The following is a 17,337-nucleotide window of genomic DNA, read 5'->3' as shown; positions in this document are numbered from 1 at the left end:
AAAGTAGAAATTTCAATTTGGTGATTCTGATTCTCTTTCGATTTTCAACCTTTTTTATTTTCGTTCTCCAACATATTCTGCTTCGATGAGATGCTAATCTTTAGGAGAGGAAGAGATCTCCACCATATCTGGGTGCGAAAGAAAATGAAATATACTTTTTGGGGGGTTGAAGCGAGTTTTTTTTTTTTTTTTGGTTTGAAGGGTTTTTTTTTTTTTAGTTGATGCGGTTTTCGGTCTACGTCAGCTCGTGAGATTTGTACGTAGGAATTGTACAATGGATGTGTAGAGACTTACTGTTTGGCAAAATTGTTTTCTTCTGAATAGAATTTAGCAGAAGTTTAGACTATTTTAACAAAGCATTGAACAAAAAGGCCATGGCTCTCTATCATCGTATCCTCAACCAATCAAATTGTGCCTTTGGAGCTCACCAATTTCTTTCAAAAAAAAAAGTATTTGACTGATTTGATAAGAAAATAATATGGTGCAACTGCTACGTTGAAGAGAAGACCTCCTTTTAGACTGTTTCATATTGCTCCAATTAATAACCAAGCTATCCCCCCAAGCAAATTTTCACCTGAATTCTGAGATTCTTCCAGCCACCAATAGGTAACCCTAAAGTTTAGGATGAGTACGTACTCAATCAGGAAAAAAAGAAAAGATAAGAAAAGAAAAGAAAAGAAAATTTTCTATTTTCTGCTGTTGCTGAAAGTCTTGAAAATTTTATGTGCTTAGTAATGCATCGAGCTATCATTGAGAACAGCCTTAAAATCACCAATCTCCTGTGAAAGAATCGATGGACAAACAATATATAATAAACTCAGCAGGATCTCAGTCCATAGGCCATACGGCTAGTTCAAACACCAGAATAAAAATTACATAATTAGGTAAAAAGGAACACTTCAATAGAGGGGCAACATCCAATTAATAAGCTTCCCATTTAGTGCAACATTGAATGAAACAAAAGAATGGAGTAATGTACAGACAATTGAAAGATCAGTCTAGGCAAATCTACATTCCAGTCAGTGTACACTTAACTCCATCATTGACGAAGAGAAACACTAGAACTACAAAGTTAGATTGTTAGATGTTAAATCTCTCCTGCCTAAGAGAAAGCTTCAACAGAAGAAAGCAAAAGTTCCTCTGAAAACAGTCACACAGATGCGCTCACGTAATGCCCAGTTTTCCTTCTGTGGCGGCTAAAATCGGAGATATACCTAAAAGTAAGCCCGCACCCAGCAACCTTACACTCATAGGGACGTTCGCCCGTGTGCACCCTCACATGCTCCGTACGGGCCCATGCCCACTTGAAGGTCATGCGGCAGCCTTTCCAGGGGCACTTGAGAGGCCTATCGTCAATATGAACACACTGGTGGCGTGCCGCATAATTGTGTGAACTGAAGCGCTTACCGCACCCTTCTAAAGTGCACCGGTTTTGCTTGTGGAGTGACAGCTCCCTTCTTGTTCGAAACCTCATGCGGCAGCCTTCGAGATCACAGCTGAACTGCCCTTCTACCCTGTTTTTGCCTCCTTGAACGGTAGAAATTTGAGGCTTCTTTACTGCCTTCATTACTTTTTTCGGAACTACAGGGGTATCAGACTCTAGGGGTATGTTCCGCCCACTCCTTGGTCTCAAGCCTTCACATGGGCTGCGTATAAAGCCAATACAGCTGTATGAACTATCACCTTTGTGCTGCTCTTCTTCTCGTTTTCGTTTGTTCTTGCGTCTCACATAGTGTATGATATCTCTAGTCGCTTTCCCACTTCTCACAACAGCTTCAAAAGAAGCACAGACCTCTGTACTCGCTTTCACTACATTTGTTAGTTGTGCTTTCTGCAGCATTTCAGAGTTATCTTTCGCCTCAGCATTGTCAACCACTGTGGTTTTAAATGTAGAGTGGTGGATTTCATTCAGAGCAGCATCATCTAGAGCAAGACTTTCTTTTGCAAGTGCAGCATCACACTGTCGTTCCTCATCTACAACTTCAAGAAGGATATCAGAAGCATTCAATGACAATACTGGGGCAGATAACGACTCCTCTAGCACCAAAGTTTCAGCATGGTTACCCTCTGAGTCAGGAATTTCGGCCCATGAGTTTTCTTGTGTATTCTCTGCAATAGAGACAGCACTTAAAGAAGATTCACAATCTAATTTTGCAGATTGGGGCCCATCAAGCTTAGAATTCATCTCATCAAGAATTTTAGTTTCCTCAACTTGTAAGCTTTCATCTTCTAACCTCATAGTTTTTTCTTTAACTTCTAAATTCTCCACATTGTCGTGTTTTCTATTCAAGCTATATTCCTTAGTGGTCTTTTCAGGAATATCAAACCTTGCCAAGATTGGAATGTTGTAATAGGATATATCAGATTCTGAGCTCATAGGATTAGAAAGACTGACTGTATTAACTGACTTATCCGAATGGATCTCTAACTCTCCCCCACCAGACACAAAATCTGTATTGTCGTCAACAGGCGAACCCTGTGAATTTAAAGAATGAGTGACCTCATGTGAACTGCTAACACTTTGTCCAGACAAGCCGAGTTGATTTATTTGCAGATGTTCGGCAATAGTAATAGGGACAGCATACAAATTGTTCATGTTTTCCTCATCTACATTTTCATAATAACAATGCGAACGACCAAACTTATTAGTATCTTTATGGAGGTGAGATCTAGGCAGGCTTGTACCAACTACCTTACACGGCGTGCGGGATTTTTTGCAGAGCCACTTGAGATTAGAAACAACTGAAACAGGAGCAGGGTCAGAAAATATTCCCCCAAGAGAGAGTGCAAGCTGTTCTTTTGCTGATGACTGCTTTCTGAGCTTGGCACGATACTGTAGGTTCACACCCAAACTTGATGACCAATCTTTGCCATCTTCTTCATGCTCTTCGTCATCGATTGAAATATTAATCAAATGCATATCAGATGGAGATGCATTCTGCAAAGGAATGTCTTCACAATCAAGCTGGACATCAATTTCCTCAGCAATCGACATGGCAAGTGCTTTTATTGTGAGATAATCTATCAAAAACACAAGTAGATATTGGTAAGATACTATGTTCACCAATCTCATTAAGATACTTCACATGTAGCACAATTAAGAAATTAGAAAGATTAAAAATTGCTTGAATCTCCAGTTAGGTCAATTATTTGAAAGTGGCATTAAAGCTGCACTAAGAGATTAGCAGCTAAATTTATTTGTGCAATAGGTGGCTAAGATTGTACAAATATTACGACGAACATATCAATTCAATTAGGGAATCATACAAAATTAAGTAAATAAAGCTTTTTTTTTATGCCAGCACGGCAACTTAGGGATAATACGAATCCAGTTTGCGTCATGTTTAACTTTATCCATCTATATATTAGTAAAGGTAAAATTGAGTTGCATCGTATGTTCATCAATTGGTTCAAGTTTTATACGCATTGTATCTTTTATATTGGCAGGTTTAAATAAAAATCAAATCTATCAGAACTGCTAGATATTTTAGATTATATTGTTATCCATTTAGGTTAGCTGTTTTATCCTTCTCATGTCCTCCCATTTGCCCAGTAGTCTTAGATTTTTCTCTTTTCCGCCCATCTAAACCCTTCTTTTCCCTTCTATCACTTTTAAATATAATCTCCTACAGCAGCCCCTACCGCTCCCTCCTTGGCGGCAGAGTCACATTCCAATAATGACAACTATGCACCAGCAGTGACAAGCCTCTCTAGTTTAGTCCCTGTAACTGTCAAATCCCAGGGTTCTAAAGGCAACAGAGATCCCAATACAGTATCTTACAAGATTTAGGGTAAAACAAAAAAATCAAAAAATTCATTAGATCAGAGTTCAGATCTCATCAACTTCTGTAAGACTACCCAGGATCAAACAACTGTGCATATTTCTTTTGTGGATAGAACTTTCCAATACAATAAGTCAGGCACAAGATACACACTTGGAAGGCCATTAAAGATAATAGATTTCCAGCAAAGTAATCTCAAATTTCCTAGTTACAGATTTAGAATAATAAGTTCATATGCTCCCAACAAAGTAATCTCAAATTTTCTGAAATACAGATTTAGAATAATGAAACCAGCAAGTCTTTGAAGTTTTACTCCTAAAAGTCAAAGCGAAGACATTCTTAATTAGATGTCTTCCTTTCCTTATGAGATCTTATTTGTCCACTTAATCTGGTTAGAAAACAGAGGTCGTAATTGTCTCAATAACAAGAAGAGTTCTTTCTATTGTTTCTACAGCAAACAACAGAGCCATAACAAACAAAAAAATAACTCAATGTCATGCTATTTAACAGGAAAGCCAAGGGGATAAAGTATGTTATGACACGAAAATAAAGGAAAAAATATCCTAAAAACTCCGTACATACTTTACATACACAAGACTAAAGGACCATAATATTGTCGAGAATAAGACATCAAACTCTTTTAGAGCTTCAGAGAGCTAAAGAAAGCATAAAACAACTCGAGAATGTGTGAAGAACTTCATACCTGAATGACAGATAATTAAAACATGTGCACTGCCTTTACTTTGCAACAACTCCTCAATCTCAAGAGCATGTTGCAAGCAAAAGATTCGAGGCCTTAAAAATCCATTATGCGTGTTCCACTTTGTAACCTCATCACATTGTCCCACTCCGGCACCAAGCAGCCTGTCTGCATCTGTCTGTGCCTTTTCACCAGAAATATTCATGTTAGAAATATCATCTTCAGTGCTCACAATTCCTATTCTGGACGGAGAACTGCTATCATTTTGATGGCTCAGCTGATTTATTGGATGCTCGAATATAGCAGTGCTGCATCCTTGTTTCCTACCATCTGGCGAGTCAATTTGTGAACTACTAATTCTACAAGTGTTTCCTTCTAGAGATTGATGACCTATTCTAGCTTTGTCCCCATCAGAAGTCTCCTGGTCTCGCGCCTCTACATGGTTTAATGATGATTCTTTGGCTGACAGAAAAACATGAGCATGTGTTCAAGAGCTAATTTAAATTGCAAATAAGAATTCTTCTGCTACTTATGTTAAAATCCGTTTCTTCTATTTTTGAAGTAAAACCAAAAGGTATTTAATCTCCATAATACAAGTACATATGTGGAGACACAAGCATCCATTGCTGTCCATGGATTTAAGAGCCGAGGAACAGGGTCATGCCGGGCACTTGCAGCACCGTACAGCACAGTGTTTTGTTGTACTGATGTGTCTCATCAATGCAATGCCTATGTGTTAACATTCTTCGGCATGAAAAGTTTATTTTCTTTCATTCTTTGTCACCAGTATATTCTAATTGCTCTTAATATATTTTATATCAAATATTTTGTAATCTATTGATGAAATTACTTGCTAATTTTGAAAAAAATTACGGTTTTCAATCGTTCCATCGGCACAATTGTCATTACTGTGCATATATCTCACCGGCATAGTACAGCACAGTGGGCATGGCCTGAGCCACTAAGCACTAAAATTCCTGTCGCTGCAAAATGCATGTTGCAAATTTAGTTTAATTTATCTGCAACTTACCCTTCAGAATCATTAAATATGCAATCAGATGTTAATTCTTGTCATTTAAGGCTGGCTAACATGGGCTTATTAGGTTCATTTGCCAAAGAAGGGGGGTTGTATGAAAGCACGAGAAAATAACATTGGGTTCTGAAACTTCATAATAGGCAAACAGAAATAGTGGAAAGGCCAGCTCTTAATTATCAAACGCATTATAAACTCTTCTTTTTAGCCAAAAGAGGCAAATCTGTCTGTAAGGTCTTTTGTAATGACCAAAAGCCTAATGCGCAACAATTTTCATGTAACCATGATATTCATCGCTTAAACAACAAATAAAGGCTATCCGTCAACATTTAGGCACAAAGCTGGTTTTTTCTCACCCTTAGATGCCTACTTTTGTGGCCCTTTAGCCATGCTTCTAAAATAGTTTCTCTGTTTAGAATTTGAAAATTTGGAAAACAAAAAGGCTCTGAATTCTGGATTCCACAAGCGGAAGCATCAATCAGAAGTTTCTACTTTCAGCTTCAGTTTGGAAGCGGCTGGGGAGATTTCAACAAATAAATTTTCTTAAACAGCTATGTTTAAACAATAAAAATGCAGAATTTACAACTAAGCTAAAAAGACCCTTGTCTGGAACTTGAAATCAATAAACTTCGGTCAAAGGATGCAAACCTGAATCAAACTTTTTAATGATGCTAGCAAGTGAAGGTTGACTTGTACACTCTGATACTTCAATCTTTTGAGTAGACTCTTCACAATTTACAGGAGAAAGCCCGTTCAATGCTTTTTCAGAAGGTTGTAAAATGGCCATGAATGGATAGCCAAGAATACCGCAGGCAACACATGCTAGTGACCCCGAATCGATTCTCAAACCAAAAGGTAAATCCTCCTCATCAGCCTCCCCCTCAGCATCTTCATAATTAATTGTTTCCTCCTTAGAATTCGAGCATTCAGCATCACAAGCATTGATCTGTGTCTTAACAGATAAAATATTCTGAGACTGTATGCTAGCTAAATGGTCAGTCCCTTCATGAACATTCTCTAAAGGTTTGCTATTTTTGAGCTTACATTGAATCATTTCCATTGCAGAATCACCATCAACCATCCTCTCATGGGGTACAAGACATGAAGAAGGTAACAGGTCAGGCTCCCATAGAACTGCACCCATAGTCGATTCTTTTGCATGAAGGGAACACAACAACTGGTTTTCATTCATCATATCATGCAAAAATGCTCTTTTGATAAGAAATTCTCTCTCTTCTTTCTTACGATCTCTCAAGCGTGATGTCCGAACGCCAGGCAATAGTTCTCCAGGTACTCTGGAATTAAAATAACCCCACCAGATTCAAACTGGAGAAAACATACAGATTAGGTGCCCACTCCAGTAATTCATGGACACCAATAGCACACAAAATAAAAACGTAAATGTGTGAGATAGTTCACTAAAATACAAATGAAATAGGAGCACCAATTTGTTAAGAGGCATTCATTACACTGTGCCGAATAATACCAGAAAACATGAGACAGGTCAGTGAGAAAAAAAGGTATAAAGATCATCTAAAAATAATAAGAAGAAGGTCATATCAGGTTTTCTAGAAACTACCCAATAAGATGATAGCATTATCAAGGCTGCTGGAATAACCAATCATGAGAGCTTACATTCAACCATAAAACAAATAGATAAGCATTTTATTTTCAGTAAATTCCTCACATGCATTGCAAAAGATACTAGTTGCCAGTTAGAGCATCTATGAGGATGTGGAACTTCTATCCTGGGTAAGCACAATGGCTATGGACTTGATAGCAGATAAAGTTTTACCACAAAAAACTCTAATATAACAAGAAACGAGATGACAATAATCCTGATTCTGTTTGTTAATACTGATAGCTTATACGGTCAGACAGGCCATCCAAGTTCCTCTTGACAAAAGTCAGTAATAATCCTAGACCACAGAAGCTAAAGAACAGATCAGACAAACTTCAAGAAGATTCAATTGACTATTAAAATGAAAACGTCCTGAATTATTGGAAAAGCCATATTGAACATTAATGATGCATTAAGCATCATTTCCACTATCAGTTAGTTTATTTTAGTCTAAAATCAAGAAAGAATCTAAGGGTACTTCTATAGTTCTTCAACCCATAAGTTACAGAGGTTCAGAATCAATATTTAGTGGTTACATACTGAAAATGGGGAAAGTTTGCTTTTGTTGGCATACTATTTTCCTGTCGTGGGCAGGGCACCGTGCCTCTCTATCACTCCATATTTTCCACCTAGAAGTTCTATGAAAACAACTTCATCATCCGATGAAAAATAGAAGCATTGGTAAACATGTTTCGAAAAAGTATAGTAAATCCAGGCTAGTTTCATCAGTGGTCACACCCTGCATTTCACTGCATATAACTAATATAAGGTGTCACAATTGCGGTCAGAGTACTAAACAAATAAAAAAATAGCCTATGACCTACTCAGATCTTCTAGACCAGGTTAGCACATCTTCCTCTCTATAAGGACACTACTAAAGTGTAACTTGACCCATTATTGTGGTCAGCTATAAAAAATTCCGCCTCACATCACCATGTGACTGGTTAAGAATGCATGTCTTAATCAGTCTATCTTGATCCACCACTAGTCTATGGGTGAAATCCGTTGTAGAACGCACCCACAATGACAACATTGCAAAAAGTGAAAATTAGATAATTAGTGCAGCTAAATCCTTTTGATGTCTTATAACCTTCATCTTCCTTGATATGTTGCATGCAAGTTCACGAGACTTTGTATTTCATTAGTTGAAGAGTTGGAGGTATAGCTTGGCATGGAAAGTGGTTTTGCCACGTCCAACACTTGTTCCTGGAAAGTGTTACAAATCAACTCAACGTAGTAAACATTTTATTTTTGTCCATTATCTTAATGATCAGTGCTATCTTGATATGTCCTGCAAATAATGTTGTCGTTCAAAAGTTTAAATGTAGCTGTTTCTAGGTCTAAATGTCAAGTTGTATAATCTTAGAATTTGTTATACAATGATATTACAGGTTAGTAATGTATGATTGGCATACCTAAATTACCTATTCGCAGCAGTTTTCATGCCTCTAGTTTAGCCTATAATATCAGCACATGCATACAAACATGCATGATACAAACCTTTTTTTTTCAAGCAAATATAGAAGTTGAAAGTTCATCATCATTAGCCTATCTGTGAAGTCGATGAAATTAGTGAAAACCATCTATCTGATTTTGTGAATTAATTCACCAGGCTTGCTCAACAGCACACATATATAACCTCTTCTTGCAGAAAAATAGGCCAAGTATGCCGAGGCATGATTGACTACTGCTCACCGGTGACCAACTTTTGCACCACACTAAATATATCATATCCCCTAGTTCATTTAGCTCCTTTATTCGGTAGAAAATAGAGAACAATCATTTAAACTTCTATTCCCATCATTCTAAGTATTAGAATCAATACAAAATTAAGCATCGACTGCTACATGACGCCATTTTCATTGTTGATGCATTCAGCAAAGAGCACACTCAGTAAGATCCTACCATGCCGACCAGCATCAGTGACCTACTTGTGCACAATTGCACCACATAAGATATCATACGCCCTTATTTTTTCAACTCCTTTATTCATATAGAAATAAAGAATTATCAATTAAACAACTATTATTTCTATCCCCACCATACTAAGTTTTGGAATAAAAAATAATTAAGCATTGACCGTTACATGGTGCCCTCTTCATTGTTGATGCATTCGGCAAAGTGCACACTCAACAAGTTCCTACCACGCCAACCAGCACGACGATCATGGCTTGAACTTAAATTCCTAACAAGAAGAACTTCTACTCATAGCCAACTAACTAAGGTCACTACAGTGGTAGAAACGTGTATAACTCTCCTAATTTCCTTATCACACGCAATTCGTATTTCCTCCAAACAAAAATCAAGGAGAACATTTTCATGTGGGTTTCATAATCCGTTCTTTCTCACCTTAATAATGGTCGACTACCCCAAAATGTATGCCAAAACTTGCAGTAAGCAACATTTCTAGGAGGGAAGTCACAAGCTTGCATGCCTGCAGGTCGACTCTAGAGGATCCCCGGGTACCGAGCTCGAATTCGCCCTATAGTGAGTCGTATTACAATTCACTGGCCGTCGTTTTACAACGTCGTGACTGGGAAAACCCTGGCGTTACCCAACTTAATCGCCTTGCAGCACATCCCCCTTTCGCCAGCTGGCGTAATAGCGAAGANAGGAGGGAAGTCACAAGCTTGCATTATATAATCATACTTTCAAAATATTAAATCAAATATATGTATCAGGATTCTAATGTTTGCTTTTGTACAGTATATTCAGATGTTTAAAATGCCCTTGCTGACTGGAAACACTACAGTTATTTAGGAAAAGCCATAACCCAATTACTCTCTTTAGTCAAAATTACTGAAGATTAAACCAAAAACTAATAAAAGTTTGAATAGCTCGACTTAAAATGCAGCCCAAACTTGATGCAATACTAAGGTACCAAAATAAGAAGCAATTATCCTTGTAAAGAAGAGAGAATAGATTAACAAACAAACCACAATCTGGTCGCAAACTGACCTAGAGATAAAAGAAACAGTTAACATATATAACAGCTGCTGATGAGAGAGCATTGGTAGATAATTCATGGCAGCCCTTCGTACTGCAGCATCTTTTGCAAACTTCAACCATTGAGGAGTTGCAAAGTTTGCGGCTTCACCACAATTAAATCCTGTCATCAAATACATGAAGACACAACTACTTAATTATGAAACTACAGTACAAAGTTCACATCTATTCCAAAAGAAAAAAAAAACTCAAACCTTAACCAATAGTTAAGTAGTCATCTCCAATATTATGTTAAACTATTGAATGAAATGCACATATTTATAATGGTAAAGAAATACAAGAGAGCAAATAAATTGCAAATCACAGCAACTTGCAGGAATACATGAAATAAACAACTCTGGTTACATGCACAGTTATGATTTACTAACCCACATCCTTTCGTTCAGCTGCCCAACAATCTAACTCATACAAAAACATTTACATAATAAAATTCTTCTCATGTTAAGTGGAGAAAATCTAGTCAATAATAAATAAAATTCTTCTTGTATTAAATGGAGAAGGTGTAGCTAATGATAACATAAACAGGGAAGAAATAAACATAGCAATTCAAAGTAATTATCCCAATGGCAGATCAATCTATTCAAAATAAGTATCTTTTTAAATGAAGATCTGCTCCCCCACAAGAATTTTCATCAGTCAGGGGATCTATGTCAAGGAACATGCTTGAAGGTATAGATCACAGTACTCTGTCATGTAATACCAAAAAAATGTTCACAAAGGAAATTCATACATTTATTAAAGAACTAAACCAAGAAAGTGTTGTATTAAACATGATTTCTTATTAAATCAGATTGGCCATCCATAATTATTTTCATGGAATAGCTTTGCCTTTTGCCGCAAACCTAGCTCAAAAAGTGAAAATCCTTCTCACATAAAACATCATCCCTTAGCTTTTATTTCAAATCTGGCTCAAACAAGGTAAACCCGCTGAGCTAGTGAGCTGACTTGAAACAAATAAACACAAGCCTATCCATAAATCCCAGATAAATAACCCACTAACCCTTCAGTGAACTCTCGTCTTCATTAAAGCATGTAGAACATAGAGTGAACTACCTAAGTTTTCTTCCTTCTTACCTCTTTTCATTTTACCATGAGTGCTTTCTTCTATGATTTTTGTCATTCAAACTCTACATTCAGATAGCATTTAAGAGGAAGTAACAAAAGAGAAATATGAAGTTTGGTTCATTTAGGCAAGCCAAACTGAAGAGGAAGCAGTAGGCACAGGGCTTGATTGGATGAAAGAGCCTGCGTAGGTAAGAAATGCAAGGTGCAGATAATTAGTCATTAAAATGTCAACTGAACAAGGTTAGCTGATGGTTTAGTCTTAGTCAGTTTGGAAAATCAAAATGCTGCCCGTCTTATTGTGTTTTATTTTTATTTGTTGCCACTTTGCAGGGACATATTGCTTATTTGCTGTGCAGTGCATACAAGAGAGGCAACCCAAGAACATATCCATACTCCTAAGTCTCTACAGAAACATATTTTTGTCACAAAGACCTTTCTCTCTGTCTTCCTTCCCTCTTCTTTCCACTCGCCACCATTTCTCCCTCGAACTCCCAGCAAGAAGAAAAGGAATGAACAGCTCATTGTGAAGAACTGCTATGGTTGAATAGAGGTCTCCAAGGTTGGGAAAACAGAGGATGGCAGCTAAGTAGAGAACGAGATGTGCATCCAAAAGTTCATCCTAGTTTCTTCACGATCAACTTGCCAGAAGACGACATCAACTTGCCAGAAGACGATGATGTGCATGAGCATCCACATCATTCCATATGGGACAAACCCTTCAACACTTAATTACTAAATAGTTCATACAACTCCTTAGGTATTCATAAACTACTTGATAGTATCTATTCGCTTTTGCTCTAATTTATGCAAGTCGTAGTGACACTCAGCAGTTCCCACCATTATCAACCGCTAGAGTTTGGCATCCTAGCCCGGTGGCCTCCCCATTCATTTGTAGGGAAAGTACGCAGTTCGGTACAATAACCTAGTTTCACCATAGTATTTGAATCAAGATGACATAGCCATATTTCTTTTCCCCAAGATTTACACACATTTTTTAACAAATTATCTTTACTTGATAAACTCAGTCTGTTGTATTGGACTTCAGCTAGCAAACCAACAAAAAAAGCCAAAATAGTTTGAGGATTTATCTAGTAGCATCAAAACATTGTCTTCTTAACATAGAAAACATGATATTTTGATGGGAAAAAGAGAAACAGATTATCGGCAAGAAAATTCCATTTTTATCTAGTAATGCAACAGAATTTAATCAAATCCATGATATAATGCAGCTACATTGAGATGCTTGGACAAACCATGACAACCTTAACTGCACATTTTCAGTTCGATATAGACTACAGAGGAGGATAAAATATCAAATGTCACTACCATTCTAATCTATATCCACAGCTCAAGAGATAAAAATTAACATTCCACTGCATAGATAAAATATAATTAGGAAAGAATTACCATGGCTGAATCCAATATGATATGCCCTGGGAAATGTCACAACAAACTCCCCCGGATTCTGCACTAATCTGAAACAGGAATAAAACAGAGCTGCTTCATAAATTTTAAATCGACAATCCACCATCGAGCAAAGATCAATCAGTCAAATTCATTAAAGAAATATTTTACCTACAGCAGGGTATCCCTGAAGCCACTAGAACTTCTGGAGATAACAATGTCGTCTTCCCCCCCAACATAGCAAGAGCCGCTTAACAATAAAGGATTAAAAATAAAGAACCATTACAATCACAAAGTTCACAAAAAGGCAGAGCAAATAATATACCGAGCCGGTCGACATTCCCGCCGTATCCCTGAACGCGAACAATCTCTTCCAAGGCAGCAGCATGATCACCAGGAATCGCATACCAAGTCTTCGGTGCGCCCATGTGGAGGAAGTTCAAGCTGTGCAGCTCGTGATCCTCCACATGCCATGCAAACCAGCTGAACAGCATTGCGATGTAAACCATCGGGGAGGTCACGCCCGGCACTTCGTCCGGCATGAACCGGGTGAGTGAGCCGGGCGACCGTGCGATTACCTGAAGATTCCATGGGCTGTTCGAGAGCTTCCACCCCGCGCTGCCTGTGCTCTCCACATCACTTCCTACTGGTAGCGGGCACATGGGTTCTTGAATTTTCTCCTGATGAAACTCTCTCTTCCGCCGCCTCCTGCGATAAGTGTAATATTTAAAGGGCTCCTCAGGGGCGGCAAAGCCCGAACCGGGGACATCGTTGGCATACTCGACATAGATGGGTTTCTCTGCAGCTGCTTTCCAGAAAAGGCTCTCGACGAGCAACGGGGTGACTTCTTTGAATCCGCCGAGCTGGGCTCGGGCAAAAGCCTTCGACTTGGCCTCGAACTGCTCGACGGAGTAGAGCTCGCCGCTCTGCCAGACCTGCTTGTGGAACGGCACCGGGGTCCGGGCGCGGCGGGTCCCGAGCTCCTGGTGCCTAGTAGTGGGTGCGGCGGCGGCGGCGGAGGAGGAGAGGTCGGGGGACTTGGAGAGGGAGCGGTTGAGGTTGGCGAGGACGAACCTCTTGGAGGGTTTGGGCAAGGGAGGGATGACCTTGCAGATGCCGAAGGCAGCGGCCTCGCGCTCGATGCGGGAGATGAACGCGATGGGGTCGGCGAACTCCGTCTCCGTGGGGCGATACTCGGGCGCGCGGGGGAGGCTCCTCAACCACGAGGGTATCTCGGGATCGGACATTTTTTGTGTTGGAGGGGCGGTTAGTGATGGGGGGACAAGAGGGTTAGGGTTTTGATGGGGGTTTCGTGGAAACCCTAGGTCGGAGTGGGAAAGGTAGAGAATTATGAGGCGTCGCGCACACCCGAGAGAGAGAGAAGGAGGAGGAGGAAGAGAGGAGGAGGAGGAGGAGGAGGAGGAACCGGGAGAGCTGCGACGGTGGGTTTTGGGAGAGGACTAAAGGAGGCGGAGCACGCAGCGGGAGGAGAAGAGGAGGGATTTGTTAAGAGCAGTGCTTCCTAGTAACTACACCCCAAGCCAGGACTTCTTTATAAAACAACCCACTAAAATTTTAAAATTTGCGAAATAACCTTCTTAAAATTTTATTTGAAAAACTAACCCTACTTTCGTCACGTCGGCGCCACGTTAAAATTTCGTTTAAAGGCAGTAAATCATTCCCGCTTTCTTCCATTTCTTTTTCTATTTCTTTTAAAGATAGTGAATCAGTCACTACCCTTCACTTATTTACTATTTCTTTCTATATCCCATATATAATTCTAACAACCACATAAAAATTTTAACAAATCACATATAATCTTAACAATCTTTAAATTCTAATAATTTATCCATATAATTTTATATAATCTTAACAGCCTAACAATCCTAATAATCTATCCATAAAATCCTAATAATCAAATAAAAATTCTAATGATCCACATATAATCCTAACAACCTCACTTTTTTCTATTTCCTATATAATTCTCTTGAATGCGGTGAACGATTCACCCCCTTTAAAAGAAAATGGGAGAAAGCGTCACTCAGGTACCAGTACCCAGCACAAAGCTTCACAAACTCGAGAGCACCCATTCTGGTAATCCTCTGGGGTACCGTAGTCCACTCAGGTACCGGTACTCAACACTCAAAATTTGCAATTTGCAGATTTCAGTGTTAGAACTCCAATCTCGCACAGCACGAGTCCGTTTTTGCATTCATTTTGGGCCAAAACGACTCCGACTTGTCCCGATACTCTACAGATGTGTCGACAAGCCACTGATACTGCAGTCATTCTGACAGCTAAACCCCAGGGAACGACAAGCCACTGATATTGCAGTCATTCCGACAGCTAAACCCCAAGGACACTACAAAGAGAGAGAGAGAGAGAGAGAGAGAGAGAGAGTTCAACTACTATACTTTTATGAGTATGTCTCTTTGTACTCATAAGTTTTCGGCTGTTAGATCCATCCCATTAATCATTTCCACCAGTTAGATTATACTATTCAACCAACCACCCACTCAACCCTAGGAGACTACTACCATCCTAACCGCATATCCTTTCTTCTAATGGCTAAAAACTTATGAGTACGAAGAAGCCTATACTCATAAGAGTATATATATATATATATATATATAGTAGGGCTACTATACTATTATGAGTATTGGGTCCTTCATACTCGTAAGTTGTTTTCGATGATGGAGCTTCCGAATCGACGATCCACTCCGCTAAATATGATGTAGAGTATTTGAAACTCCTAGAAAATAAATTTCGTAATTTTTCGAAATCATAATAAAGTCCATCAAGCGGGCATAAAATGAACGGTCAAAATCGAACGATGTCTTAAAAATGGATGATCGGATCCTTCAATTTAAGATCAGAGTTATTGATCTTTATCTAGGTAGTGAATAGAATTTTCTATCAAAAATTCAACCTATTCAGATTCTTTTGCACCGTTAAACTATTAAGTATTTCATACCGGCCGTTAAAAATTGTCAATTTTGTAAGCTTTTGATTGTAAGGTAAATGATGTCGAAAAATTATGAAATTTGATTTCTAGATGTTTCAAATGCTCTAGATAACGTTTAACGGTGTGGATCGTCGATTCGAAAGCTCTATCATCGAAAACAACATTAGATAACGACATCGTACTATTAATATATAAAAGTCAGGAACTCACTATATATATATTATATTAGAGAGAGAGAGAGATGAGAGAAGAGAAGAGAGAAAGAGACGAGAGAGAGAGAGAGAGCGAGCGAGCGAGCAGCGAGCTAAGGCTGTTATAACTATGTAGCAACGGAGCATCGTACTACCAAGTTGTTTTCAATGATTGTGCTTCCATCGATCGATCGCTTACCGTTAATCTTGATTCTACACATTTAAAGTATGGCAAACCTATAATTTCATAAATTTTTGAACATCTTAATTTGGCTAGTGATCAAAATAGGTCTCAAAATTGACATTTAATGTAGATTTGATGTGTTTGTGATTAACGAGATGTAAATACAAATCCAAATTAGATGGAAATTTTATAAAAAATTTTTTTTTTACTATTTTGAGTAAGATCATATCTCATATCTTAATTCAAAGTCTTTTTATCCATTATTTTTTATGAGTATTTTTATTTTAGCCATTTATTTTTAACTATCGTTTTGAGAGCTAAATGAAATGGCGAATAAGAATGAAATTTTAGTTTCCCAAATACTTCAATTAGTGTAGATCAAGTCTAAACAGAGCCGATCGTCGATATGGAATCCACATCATTGAATAACAACTTGGTAGGCACGAGGTCTTCGTGCTACTTGATGTATACCAGCCTAGCTCCTCTCTCTCTCTCTCTCTTCTCTTTTTCTGCTCTCTCTCTCATCTATATATAGTATAAACACACACAATCTCTATATTAAATGGCACTATAGCTATTCAAATAGCCAACGAAGTCCTGCTTACCAAGTTTTTGGCTATTGGATTAAGAGATATGCGGTTAGGATGATGGTGGCTCTCATAGGGGGTTGAATGTGTGGTTGTTTAATAGATGATCTACACGTGTGAAATGATCAAAAAGAATAGAATCTATACGCGGAAAAGCTTGGTTAAAGCACCAAGTGTCTTCAATCGGCGATTAATAAGCATAGTACGGACCTCTAATATATAATACATATATATATATATATATATATATATATATATATATATATATATATATATATATGGCTAAATTATAGAAAATCCTTTTATAAATACCCACCTTTTCGTTTTCCATTCCAAACTTTTAAAAAACTTACATTTTAGGGTTTAGGGCTTTCTGCAATAAGAATCAGATTTCAAGAAGCATGTTTCAGCTGCTTCTGATTTTCGGCCTCCAGAATTAGAAAATTGATTCTAAAAATTAGAATTAGGTTTTAAAAATAAGATTGTTAAACGCGCCGAAAATCACTTTTCAGAAGCTAGGCCAAACATCCACATCGTAAGATTAGGGTTATTTGCCTAAATAAAATTTTTAAAAGATTATTTCATCAAATAAAAAAATTTATGATATTATTTACAAAATAAGTTCATGTAAGAATGTATAGATATACTAGATGAAGGCAGTAATTTTCTAAATCATCCAAATCTAATATATCGAAAGGTTAAATAAGAAATTCGAAATTTTAAGATGTTAAATAGTTATTTTGGCCTAAAATTTATGTTAACTTTATAAATTCTTGCCAGGATTAAAAGCTTGGGTAAA

At 38.0% G+C, this 17,337-nt stretch overlaps 2 protein-coding genes across 2 annotated transcripts in view; both read right to left on the bottom strand.

Annotated features, from left to right (window-relative positions):
• The window catches only part of LOC109714092 (WD repeat-containing protein 3), a 30,057-nt gene extending 15,356 nt beyond the window's left edge, over nucleotides 1–14,701 (bottom strand). The window contains exons 1-2 of the mRNA XM_020238519.1: nucleotides 14,621–14,701; nucleotides 14,013–14,071 (exon numbers count right to left, since the gene is read on the bottom strand). Coding sequence (XP_020094108.1) covers nucleotides 14,013–14,071; nucleotides 14,621–14,701 — 140 coding nt within the window. The remainder of the gene's footprint in view (nucleotides 1–14,012; nucleotides 14,072–14,620) is intronic.
• LOC109714004 (lysine-specific demethylase SE14) lies at nucleotides 795–14,063 on the bottom strand. The gene is made up of 7 exons (XM_020238355.1): nucleotides 12,937–14,063; nucleotides 12,783–12,861; nucleotides 12,615–12,682; nucleotides 10,095–10,245; nucleotides 6,164–6,810; nucleotides 4,486–4,944; nucleotides 795–3,021 (listed from the first exon to the last, which is right to left on the bottom strand). The coding sequence occupies exons 1-7, from the start codon at nucleotides 13,856–13,858 to the stop codon at nucleotides 1,151–1,153; spliced, it is 4,197 nt and encodes a 1,398-aa protein (XP_020093944.1). The 5' UTR covers nucleotides 13,859–14,063; the 3' UTR covers nucleotides 795–1,150.

This window comes from Ananas comosus, linkage group 8, assembly GCF_001540865.1.
Source record: "Ananas comosus cultivar F153 linkage group 8, ASM154086v1, whole genome shotgun sequence".
NCBI lineage: Eukaryota > Viridiplantae > Streptophyta > Magnoliopsida > Poales > Bromeliaceae > Ananas > Ananas comosus.
The sequence above is the reverse complement of the archived record's forward strand: the minus strand, read 5'-3'. Positions and strand labels throughout refer to the sequence as shown.

Bases quoted from the DNA above. Each gene is read 5' to 3' on its own strand.
- LOC109714004 (XM_020238355.1), bottom strand. From the start codon at position 13,858: ATGTCCGATCCCGAGATACCCTCGTGGTTGAGGAGCCTCCCCCGCGCG. The intron at 12,862-12,936 runs GTATATTATTTG...TTTATTGTTAAG, and splicing joins CGGGAATGTCGACCGGCTCG to CGGCTCTTGCTATGTTGGGG. The intron at 12,683-12,782 runs GTAAAATATTTC...TTCCTGTTTCAG, and splicing joins TCAGGGATACCCTGCTGTAG to ATTAGTGCAGAATCCGGGGG.